Here is a 12,015-nt window from a genome sequence, read left to right on the forward strand (position 1 = left end):
AGACTGCTGAGGGTCTTGGAGGTTATGCTTAGAAAGAAAAGAGGAAAGTTGGTTAGACGCAGCACCTGTCCAACAGATCAGAAACACTCTTCAGGAGGCAGGCGTGGATGTGGCAGTGACCACTGTCTGTAGAAAGACTACATGAACAAAACTACAGAGTCTACACTGCAAGATATGGCGTCAGCTCTGCACATGCAGCTCGATCTGTCTCCTGCCTGATCCACAACATGCCGGCTCAGCACTGCTGCACTTTCAGGCTATAACCCCCCCCCCCCATTGTTTAATCAACCAAAATAATAATGATGTTCATCAAATTGTTCAGTGTCTAGAGCACTTTCCTAATAAATGTGTACAAATCCCTGACTGTACTGTTCATGAAACACTGGATGCTAATGGGGAGGGGAGGGGGGGCATGTTGGTTTGTAAACATACATGAGTACTTGTTACACATAGATTTAATTGGTGCTTCATGGGTGTCACCCTGTATAATTAGCTCCCATGACCCCCTCTAAAGTAAGTTTAATAAAGGGGGCTTTTCCAGTCATAGACACAGATGCTTCCTGTGATGACTGACTTCGATGAGGAACTCTGTTAAAACGAGCAGCCTCACAGAATCCTGGGAGAAAAAGTTGCAGGTCAGACGAGCAGGCAAGATGAGAGCACAAGGAGCCAACGGAACGACCGGGCAAACGCAAAGTAAGTGTTACTAACAACACTTTAATTGGCTGGGTATTACAATCGTTTATATTTCTAAATTTTAAACAAAAATAAAACTGGGGGAGATATGAGGGCTATCATATCTGTTGTGGTTGTTATTGTTCTTCTTCTCCTTCTTCTTCTTCTTCTTCTTCTTCTTCTTCTTCTTCTTATTATTATTATTATTAGTTGTAGTATTATTTAAATTGTTATTATTTTGGGGCAAGCTCCATGGTTGCAAAAGTACTGCATTGTTTTACTAGGATTATTAGTCTTCTTATTATTATTCTTCCGGTTCTTGCTACACTCTGCATTCTATTAGTCTTGCTTACATCCTTCCAGAATTTATACTATTATTTTTTAAATATTTTGTGTCATTTACAGAATTCTTTTTAAAACTTGGTTAACTTTACTTTTCAGATGCCAATCAACAGCTGGACTACAACCAAAGCCACATCCAACAGTTCCTCATTGCTGGGGGAGAGCTGGGGCTCAAACACTTCTACACAGAGCTCTCTGTTCTCCTCCTGGTGGTCTACATTCTAGTGCTCATTGGTAACTTTATGGTTTTCTTTGCGGTGGTGCTGGAGACCAAACTGCACACACCCATGTACATTTTCCTCAGCAGTCTCTCTCTAACAGATATCATCATCACAACCAGCGTTCTCCCCAAGATGATATCGGTGTGCCTACTGAATGACATTGCCATTTCTTTCTCCGGCTGCTTCTTGCAGCAGATCACCTATTTGACATTTCAGGTTACTGAGAGCATTTTGCTTCTTTTAATGTGCTATGACCGCTATGTGGCAATTTGCAATCCTCTACGCTACAATGATATCATCAATCCCCGGATGTGTGTTCTACTCTCAGTCTTTGCTTGCATTGCCGGATTTTTAACGATGATTCCACTTACAATGTACGCATCAAGGTTACCTTATTGTGGGAACCACCTCATGTTCTGGTTTTGTGATTTCCCTCCAGTAATCGCACTGTCCTGTTTGGACACAACAATCCTGCTGTTCACAGCTCTAGGGGTTGCTTTACTAGTAATTGTGGTTCCAGGATCTGTCATTATTTGGACATACAGTAAAATCATTTTTGCAGTTTTAAAAATGTCTTCTGTAGACGGCCGTAAAAAGGCCTTCTCCACCTGCTCCTCACATCTCAGCATTGTAATCCTGTTCTACTTCGCACATCTTTGTGTCTATATAAGTTCCACGGTAAAAAATGTTCATCCGAATGTTCTCATCTTGATCTCCATCATGAACTGTTTACTGACTCCATTTGCGAACCCCATCATTTACAGCTTGAGAAATAAAGAGTTAAAGACCGCTATTCTAAAACATTTCCACATCAATGAAGTTTTCATAAGTTTCTCTCGTTTACGTCCCCAGTAAATGTTTTTGTCAGTTTTATGTATCTCAGTTTATGCTGTGACACATATAGGCCCTTTGTTTTCAGCATGTCACTCATTTTTTTGTGAATAATCTAGGGACTTGGCAAAGAAATATATTTTCTGGCACATCCAACATTGGTGACCTTAATAATATAAAGCTTTACACAGTCATTGCAAAAGCCATATTAATTTTTTCACCATTCAGCAGTGTTTTCAGCTACACATGTAGCATTGTTATTATCCATCCATCCATCTATCCATCCATCCATTATCTATACTCGCTTATCCTGGTCAGGGTCGCAGGGGGTGCTGGAGTCTATCCCAGCGTACATTAGGTGAGAGGCAGGAATACGCCCTGGACAGGCCGCCAATCTATCGCAGGGCACACACACCATTCACTCACACTGTCATACCTATGGGCAATTTAGAGTCTCCAATTAGCCTAACCTGCATGTCTTTGGACTGTGGGAGGAAACCGGAGTACCCGGAGGAAACCTACGCGGACACGGGGAGAACATGCAAACTCCACACAGAAAGGCCCCAAGCCGAGATTCAAACCCACGCCCTTCTTGCTGTGAGGCGACAGTGCTACCCACTGCACCCCCATGCCGCCCATTGTTATTACTATTATTATTATTATTATTATTATTAGTTGTTGTTGTTGTTGTTTTTGTTGCTGCTGTTGTTCCTACAGGTATAGTGAAAAACACAAAAATGGATAGCTCACCAATGTTAGATAACTAACTTTGAACCTGACAGTTATACACTACATAGAGTAAGTACTGCTCACGGGGAGCTTGTAGCTAAAACTGCAATGCCGTTAATGGTGATTCATAATGAAAAAAACATACCAAGCCAAGCCAAAACTTACAGTCATGTCTGGGACTAAATTTTATTTCTTGAGGGAGCGATTGGGGGAGTGATGATTATTTATTTATTTATTGTATTGAAAGAAAGAATCTATGGTTTTTTGGTCAGAAATTGGAGATGGTACTGCATTTTTTGCTATTAAAGTTTGATTTCCCATAAGCCATATATCGTATGCAATTCTCTGTCACACTGCATCTCCCATTACTGGTACCGTATCACTTGTTCTCTGGCTTAACGCTGGATTTTGGTTATTCAAAGTACTGAAACTGATGGGTAGAAATGTGACATTCAAAAATGTTGAAGAAAAAGGTTTGAATAAGGGTAAATGTACCAGAAAAAAGGAGTTAAGTCCCAAATATGCTTCTTTGTACATGCTTTACATAATTATGTTTGGATGTGCTAGAGAAGGGACTTTGCTTTCTCCGAAACTTTAAAGTCATCCATGAAAATCACTATCAAATGGTAACTGTACGCTCTTATTCAATATATTTCCTTTGTGACCTGTTTTAAGTTAAAGTGTTTTTGTCCATAGATTATAAAGCATTTCAATATTTTTTTAGCCTTCATAATATATATTATTTTAATAATAATAATACATAAAAATACATTGCCCTCCATTATGTTTGGGACAAAGACATATTTTCTTGATTTGGCTCTGTACTCCACAATTTTACATTCATGATAAAACAATTCACATGTGGTTAAAGTGCAGGTTCTTAGCTTTCCTTATAGGGTATTATATACATTTTGGATTCACTGTGTAGAAATTACAGCACTACCACTACCATTTCAGGGCGCGATAAAGTCTGAGACAAAGAGCTTCACAGGTGTTCCTAATCAGTTAGGTGCGTTCAGCTGCTTCCTGAGTGTATGTATAAATGACCTTTCAGTATCTTGTCTTAACTTCAGGCTGTTGACTGCCTTTGGAGTTTATTATTGGCATTTGTCAGCATGTGGACCAGAGTTGTGCCAAAGAAAGAGCAGTTTAACCAAACCAGACACATTAACCAAACCTTAGGCTTGGCAAAATCAATAGTTTGGATCATAATTAAGAAGAAAGAGAGCACTAGTGAGCTCAGTAATCTGAAAGGGCCTGGTAGGCCCAGGGAGATGTCTTCTGTTATTGATGAAATAATTCTCACCGTAATGGACAAAAATAAGAACCTCCAAACACCTGTCCAACAGATCAGAAACACTCTTCAGGAGGCAGGCGTGCATGTGGCAGTGACCACTGTCTGTAGAAAGACTGCATGAACAAAACTACAGAGTCTACACTGCAAGATATGGTGTCAGCTCTGCACATGCAGCTCAATCTGTCTCCTGCCTGATGCACAACATGCAGGCTCAGCACTGCTGCACTTTCAGACTATAACCCCCCATTGTTTATTCAACCAAAATAATAATGATGTTCATCTAATTGTTCAGTGTCTAGAGCACTTTCCTAATAAATGTGTACAAATTCCCGACTGTACTGTTCATGAAACACTAGATGCTAATGGGGAGGGGAGGGGGGGGGGGCATGTTGGTTTGTAAACATGCATGAGTACTTGTTACACATAGTTTTAATTGGTGCTTCGTGGCTGTCACCCTGTATAATTAGCTCCCATGACCCCCTCTAAAGTAAGTTCAATAAAGGGGGTTTTTCCAGTCATAGACACAGATGCTTCCTGTGAGGACCGACTTCGATGAGGAACTCTGTTAAAACGAGCAGCCTCACAGATCCCTCTGAGAGAAAGTTGCAGGTCAGACGAGCAGGCAAGATGAGAGCTCGAGGAGCTAACGGAACGACCGAGCAAACGCAAAGTAAGTGTTACTAACAACACTTTAATTGGCTGGGTATTAGAATTGTTTATATTTCTAAATTTTAAACAAAAAAAACAACTGGGGGAAATATGTGGGCTATCATATCTGTTGAGGTTGTTATTGTTCTTCTTCTCCTTCTTCTTCTTCTTCTTCTTATTATTATTATTATTTAAATTATTATTTATTTTGGGGCAAGTTCCATGGTTGCAAAAGACCTGCATTGTTTTGCTAGGATTATTAGACTTCTTATTATTATTCTTCCGGTTCTTGCTACACTCTGCATTCTATTAGTCTTCCTTACATCCTTCCAGAATTTATACTATTATTTTTTAAATATTTTGTGTCATTTACAGAATTATTTTTAAAACTTGGTTAACTTTACTTTTCAGATGCCAATCAACAGCTGGACTACAACCAAAGCCACATCCAACAGTTCCTCATTGCTGGGGGAGAGCTGGGACTCAAACACTTCTACACAGAGCTCTCTGTTCTCCTCCTGGTGGTCTACCTTCTAGTGCTCATTGGTAACTTTATGGTTTTCTTTGCAGTGGTGCTGGAGACCAAACTGCACACACCCATGTACATTTTCCTCAGCAGTCTCTCTCTAACAGATATCATCATCACAACCAGCGTTCTCCCCAAGATGATATCGGTGTGCCTACTGAATGATATTGCCATTTCTTTCTCCGGCTGCTTCTTGCAGCAGATCACCTATTTGACATTTCAGGTTACTGAGAGCATTTTGCTTCTTTTAATGTGCTATGACCGCTATGTGGCAATTTGCAATCCTCTACGCTACAATGATATCATCAATCCCCGGATGTGTGTTCTACTCTCAGTCTTTGCTTGCATTGTTGGATTTTTAGTGATGCTTCCACTTACAACGTATGCATCAAGGTTAACTTATTGTGGGAACCACATCATGTTCTGGTTTTGTGATTTCCCTACAGTTATCGCACTGTCCTGTTTGGACACAACAATCATGCTGTTCACAGCTCTATCGATTGCTTTACTACTCACTGTGAGTATTGCAATTGTCATTACTTGGACATACAGTAAAATAATTTTCGCAGTTTTAAAAATTACTTCTGTAGATGGGCGTAAAAAGGCCTTCTCCACCTGCTCCTCACATCTCAGTATTGTAATCCTGTTCTACTTCGCACATCTTTGTGTCTATATAAGTTCCACGGTAAAAAATGTTCATCCAAATGTTGTCATCTTGACCTCCATCATGAACTGTTTACTGACTCCATTTGCGAACCCCATCATTTACAGCTTGAGAAATAAAGAGTTAAAGACCGCTATTCTAAAACACTTCCACATCAATGAGGTTTTCATAAGTTTCTCTCGTTTACGTCCCCAGTAAATGTTTTTGTCGGTCTTATCTAGCTCAAGTTATGCTGTGACACATACAATATGGGCCCTTTGTGTTGAGTATCTGACTCTTTTTTTTTGTGAATATCCAACATTTTTGCTCTTTGGTGACCTTAATAATATAAATCTTTACACACTCATTGCAAATGCCATGTTAATTTTTATCACCATTTAGCAGTGTTCTCAGCTACACACATAGCATTATTATTATTATTATTATTATTATTATTATTATCATCATTATTAGTTGTTATTGTTGTTGTTGTTGTTGTTGTTTTTGCTCCTGCTGTTGTTCCTGCAGGTATAGTGAAAAACACAAAAATTGAGAGCTCACCAATGTTAGATAACCAACTTTGATCCTGACCCTTATACACAATGTAAGTCGTGCTCACGGGGAGCTTTGTACCTAATACTGAAATGCTGTTAATGGTGATGCATCAGCGACATGATGAAAGAACACACCAAGCCAAGCCAAAACTAAAAGTCATGCCTGGGACTAAATTTTATTTCTTGAGGCAGCGATTGGGATGGTGGTGTTTACGTATTTATTCATTTATTTTTATTGCATTGAAGGAAAACGTCTGTTTTTTCAGTCCGATATTTTGGTGGGTACTGCATTTTTTGCAATTAAAGTTTGATTTCCCATAAACCATACATAGCATGCAATTCTTTGGCACGCTGCATCTCCCATTACTGGTACCACATCACTTGTTCTCTGGCTTAACACTGGATTTTGGTTATTCAAAGTACTGAAACTGATGGTTAGAAATGGGACATTCAAAAATGTTGAAGAAAAAGGTTTGAATAAGGGTATATGTATCAGAACAAAAGGAGTTCACCTCCAAATATGCTTCTTTCTACATGCTTTATATGATTGTGTTTGGATGTGCCAGGGAAGGGACTTTGCTTACTCCCAAACTTTAAAGTCTTCAATTAAAATTACTTTCAAATGGTAACTTTATGCTCTTATTCAATATATTTCCTTTGTGACCTGTTTTAAGTTAAAGTGTTTTTGTCCATAGATTATAAAGAGTTTCAATGTTTTTTATTTTTTTAATATATTTATAATATATATTATTTTAATAATAATGATACATAAAAATACAGTGCCCTCCATTATGTTTGGGACAAAGACATATTTTCTTGATTTGGCTCTGTACTCCACAATTTTACATTTATGATAAAACAATTCACATGTGGTTTAAGTGCAGGTTCTTAGTGTTTCTTATAGGGTATTTATATACATTTTGGTTTCACTGTGTAGAAATTACAGTACTACCACTAACATTTCAGGGCACGATAAAGTCTGAGACAAATAGCTTCACAGCAAGCGGCCAAAACCAGACTTCGTTTTTGAAGCTCATTTCCTGGTGTTGTAGTTCCTGGTTGCTCACTAGCGCCACTGGCTCCAGTATAGGTGTTTTCATATCCGGTTTCCATGTAAGTCTACGGTACAAATGCGATCAAAATACAAAGTCAATAATTTTTTCTCACAAGAACAAATAGTCATAATAGGTGTATTTTATTCGTCTTATGACTGTCCATGGGTCGATTTCATGATTTATTGCGTCATTTGGGCACAGTGCCAATATTTGTTCTGGACCAATGAGGTACAGCTTGCGTCACTTCCGGATTACTGCCGTGGACTGAGCTACAGTAGGGGCTACAATCTGTGGTCACTGGGGTGGGAGGTGGCGTCTCTTGGCCTTGACATTGCGGCTCCGACCACGGTCTACCTGTGCGAAGGCAGAGAATGCAGGCATCCCATTTTGTAGTGGTTTCATTATAGCGTGTGCTATTTACAGCTGCACTAGACGACCATAAAATAATCCTCCTCTGAAGTTTTGCGGTAGCCGAGTCATTTTTACTATTTCCTTTAGCCCACTTAACCAAATTAGTTGGCAGAAAGCGTAATCAGCTAACGCTTATTTGCTATATGTGGTAGTCCAGTAGCCTATGCTAAAACAGTTCGCAACTTCGGCTACCAAGCCATTTGACTAGCTAGCTAACCCTAACCGGCAAATATTTCATCTGTCAAACGTGTTTGACGGCTTGTCAGTCGTGTACATTCCGTAAATGTCTACCTGGGCTAGGCTGCACGAATGTGACAAAGCTAGAAGCTAGCAAGAAAATAATAATAATTAGAAATTCAATGTACATTATTTTTGTCTTTATGCAACAGGTGGAAAACTTGCTCTTCAAAGTGCGTTGTCATATTTACGCCTGTAGATCAGTTATTAAAATACTTGGTAGATTTGTTAATCACCGCTGACAGTGTTAATTTTTATTCGGTAAAAAGTGACTTGCAAACGATCGGTCAGCTAGCGTCACCCAGCAAGTAAACACCACAAACGGCGATGGAGTAGTACCAGTTAATGGCTCATTAACGGACTGGCGAAAACCTACGACGATAACTTGCTTGGTTAACAGCGGGTCGACCAGACAGTTGTATGAAAATTAGCCTAGTCAAATCACTAGTAGTCTACACATCTCTGATTGATTGAACATCAGTGCAGTCGATGTTCTTCCCCTGAAGTTCATATTGCTAATGCGTGAGCTAACCACGGATAGCTTACCTAGCTCACTGGCAAGCTGATATGCTAGCTAAGCATATTCGTTTTGCTGAGAAACATAAATTGAAGATAACTGAACATAATTGTATTATTAATGTCATACATATAACGTGATTACATGACACAGTACAGTCACGGATGGAAATTAAACTCCGTAAACATTTGATCATATATTTTAAAACATAACGGCAGACAGTCAGCTAGCCTCAAGTTCGTTCTGCAATCGTTCGTTCAGGTTGATGGGCTTTTCCGCACCGGACTGTCAATCACATTTTAAAAATCACAAGACCGCTTAACTCTATGGTTTTGGCTCCAAATCGAGAACATGGCCGCGCCCGCCATTGAGCTTCAAAACGTGTTTTACAGACCCACGGAGAGGCAATGGGTGACGTCACAGTAGCTTTGTCCATATTTTTTACAGTCTCTGCTTCACAGGTGTTCCTAATCAGTTAGGTGCGTTCATCTGCTTCCTGAGTGTATGTATAAATGACCTTTCAATATCTTGTCTCAACTTCAGGCTGTTGACTCCCTTTGGAGTCTGTTATTGGCATTTGTCAGCATGTGGACCAGAGTTGTGCCAAAGAAAGAGCAGTCAGTAAAAATATAGTCAGTCATTGACCAAACCTTAGGCTTGCCAAAATCAATAGTTTGGATTATAATTAAGAAGAGAGCACTAGTGAGCTCAGTAATCTGAAAGGGCCTGGTAGGCCCAGGGAGATGTCTTCTGTTATTGATGAAATAATTCTCACCATAATGGAAAAAATAAAGACCTCCAAACACCTGTCCAACAGATCAGAAACACTCTTCAGGAGGCAAGCGTGGATGTGGCAGTGACCACTGTCTGTAGAAAGACTACATGAACAAAACTACAGTCTACACTGCAAGATATGGTGTCAGCTCTGCACATGCAGCTCGAATTGTCTCCTGCCTGATCCACACCATGCAGGCCCAGCACTGCTGCACTTTCAGACTATAACCACCAGAGGTGGGTAGTAACGCGTTGTATTTACTCCGTTACATTTACTTAAGTAACTTTTTGAATAAATTGTACTTGTAAGAGTAGTTTTAATGCAACATACTTTTCACTTTTACTTGAGTATATTTGCGAAGAAAAAATGTTACTTTTACTCCGTTATATTCGGCTACATTCCGCTCGTTACTTCTATTTTTTACCCATTTTTTAATCAATGCACGTTCTGTTTGTTTCATTCTCTCAGAGAGACTTCAGCCAAAGAGTCTGACTGGTCTTTGCTTTGGCTCTGTCACAGCCCCAAATGACTCCGTTTCACCAATCAAACGTAGCCAGTCACAGCACACAGAAGGATGAGTGGGCGACAACAATGGCTGAAACAACGGCGGGTGATTCGTAGGAGGCAGAACACCCCTGGCCTCACGTTCAAACTATGTTTTACTTACAGACTACCAAAAACAGTAGTTACATTATGCGCTGCCTTCTTTGTCTGCCTAGAAATGTGGACATTTCAGCCTACAAGAACTCAACTTCGAACTTGAGAAAATATGTGGCGGTAAGTTGTAGGTTAGTTTTGGCTGTGGATAGCTAACTATTTGACTGAGTGGTCATTTATTGTCTTGTACAATCCGTTTGTGAAATATACGCGCATCGGTACCTTCCAAAATAGCTGTGCCTAATACCACACGCCTTGTTTACGGCGTTGTCGCCCTTTTTAGTACAGTCTGGCTTGATTGACAATTCATTTATTCAGTAGGTGAGAGTATAAGCTTTCTAACGATGTATAACACGTCTAATTTTGCTTTTGGAATAGCGTTTTTTAGGTCAGTGTAACCGAAATTTTTCTTATCATCGCATTCACTTATGCATTCACTCACGAAACGAGGTCAACTATTATTCGTAATTTCTTGGGAAATACTATTATTATTGAGGACTTCTGGGCATAGCTAAGCCGCATGTTTGCTGATAGACCTAGCTGACATTGTTTTCTGGAGCAAAACAGAAGCGGATTGAACTGTATTGTTGATTTACTGTCTCTGTCTCCATCTACTGAACACAGATAAGATTTCATCATTGCTATGTAAGTAGGCTATTATTGTTCAAAATACTTCGGTTATATACGTTATTTTTGAAATTGAGTGTGTTTAAATAGGTTACTGGTATTAATGTGGATATTTCACACTGTAATGTAAGCGTTAGTTAGTAGTGTAATAGTTTTTGTGAAGCATGCAACAGTCATGACGTGAGCGCTGGAACATTGCATAGCATTGCATAGCATACATAAAGTTTGTTTACGCTAAACCGGAAGTTCTGCACATATTCCGAACAAGGCATCATGGGACTTTGGAATATTGTGGATAAGTGCATCATAAGGTACAATAATGGTGCGACAAAGCATTATGTTTTCCACATATAAAGTTTCTGTTTGAATTTGAGCAGGTTCCTCTTTGTTGTGATGATGAGTCTATTTTGATGGATAAATCCCCTGTAGCCTCATTGATATTTTTTCTGTCAACGGAGGGTTCACCCCAACAAACTGATGAGGTATACAGACTTAATAGAGTACAACAGAAAGCGAAAATCCTCCTCTTCTGACGAACCTCCTGTGTATTGTTTCATTTAAAGGGATATGATTTAGGCCATATTTGAATTTGCGCATGGCTATTTTATATTTTGTTTATTTCTATTGGACAGGCATTTACAATTTTATATTTTGGACATTTGGATTTTTACGTTCATCTTGCTCTGCTTATTTCAACATTAAATCAGATTATATGAAGTAACTCAGTACTTGAGTAGTCTTTTCACAAGATACTTTCTTACTCTTACTCAAGTAATTATTTGGATGACTACTTTTACTTCTACTTGAGTCATTATTATTTTAAAGTAACAATACTTTTACTTGAGTACAGTTTTTGGCTACTCTACCCACCTCTGATAACCACCCCCCGCCCCCCCCCCCCAATTGTTTAATTAACCAAAATAATAATGATGATCAACGAATTGTTCAGTGTCTAGAACACTTTCCTAATAAATGTGTACAAATCGCCGACTGTACTGTTCATGAAACACTGGATGCTAATGGGGGCGCATGTTGGTTTGTAAACATGCATGAGTACTTGTTACACATAGTTTTAATTGGTGCTTCATGGGTGTCACCCTGTATAATTAGCTCCCATGACCCCCTCTAAAGTAAGTTTAATAAAGGGGGCTTTTCCAGTCATAGACACAGATGCTTCCTGTGAGGACCGACTTCGATGAGGAACTCTGTTAAAACGAGCAGCCTCACAGATCCCTCTGAGAGAAAGTTGCAGGTCAGACGAGCAGGCAAG

The 12,015-nt window shown here is 39.4% G+C and overlaps 2 protein-coding genes across 2 annotated transcripts; both read left to right on the top strand.

Annotated features, from left to right (window-relative positions):
- The first annotated feature begins 644 nt into the window (after window positions 1-644).
- Window positions 645-2,375, top strand: LOC118209878 (olfactory receptor 10J1-like). The gene is made up of 2 exons (XM_035385594.1): window positions 645-696; window positions 1,117-2,375. The coding sequence occupies exons 1-2, from the start codon at window positions 654-656 to the stop codon at window positions 2,091-2,093; spliced, it is 1,020 nt and encodes a 339-aa protein (XP_035241485.1). The 5' UTR covers window positions 645-653; the 3' UTR covers window positions 2,094-2,375.
- A 2,248-nt stretch (window positions 2,376-4,623) lies between these two features.
- LOC118209165 (olfactory receptor 6K3-like) lies at window positions 4,624-6,446 on the top strand. Its single transcript, XM_035384325.1, has 3 exons — window positions 4,624-4,765; window positions 5,155-5,786; window positions 6,441-6,446. The coding sequence occupies exons 1-3, from the start codon at window positions 4,648-4,650 to the stop codon at window positions 6,444-6,446; spliced, it is 756 nt and encodes a 251-aa protein (XP_035240216.1). The 5' UTR covers window positions 4,624-4,647.
- The last annotated feature ends 5,569 nt before the right edge of the window (window positions 6,447-12,015 follow it).

The sequence above is a fragment of the Anguilla anguilla genome, chromosome 12 (genome assembly GCF_013347855.1).
Source record: "Anguilla anguilla isolate fAngAng1 chromosome 12, fAngAng1.pri, whole genome shotgun sequence".
NCBI classification, from domain to species: Eukaryota; Metazoa; Chordata; class Actinopteri; order Anguilliformes; family Anguillidae; genus Anguilla; species Anguilla anguilla.

What these genes read in the sequence shown, in the direction of transcription:
- LOC118209878 (XM_035385594.1), top strand. Translation starts at nt 654, where the DNA reads ATGAGAGCACAAGGAGCCAACGGAACGACCGGGCAAACGCAAA. An exon ending in AACGACCGGGCAAACGCAAA is followed by an intron (nt 697 to 1,116) that starts GTAAGTGTTACT and finishes TTTACTTTTCAG; the next exon opens with ATGCCAATCAACAGCTGGAC.
- LOC118209165 (XM_035384325.1), top strand. Translation starts at nt 4,648, where the DNA reads ATGAGGAACTCTGTTAAAACGAGCAGCCTCACAGATCCCTCTGAGAGA. An exon ending in AACGACCGAGCAAACGCAAA is followed by an intron (nt 4,766 to 5,154) that starts GTAAGTGTTACT and finishes TTTACTTTTCAG; the next exon opens with ATGCCAATCAACAGCTGGAC.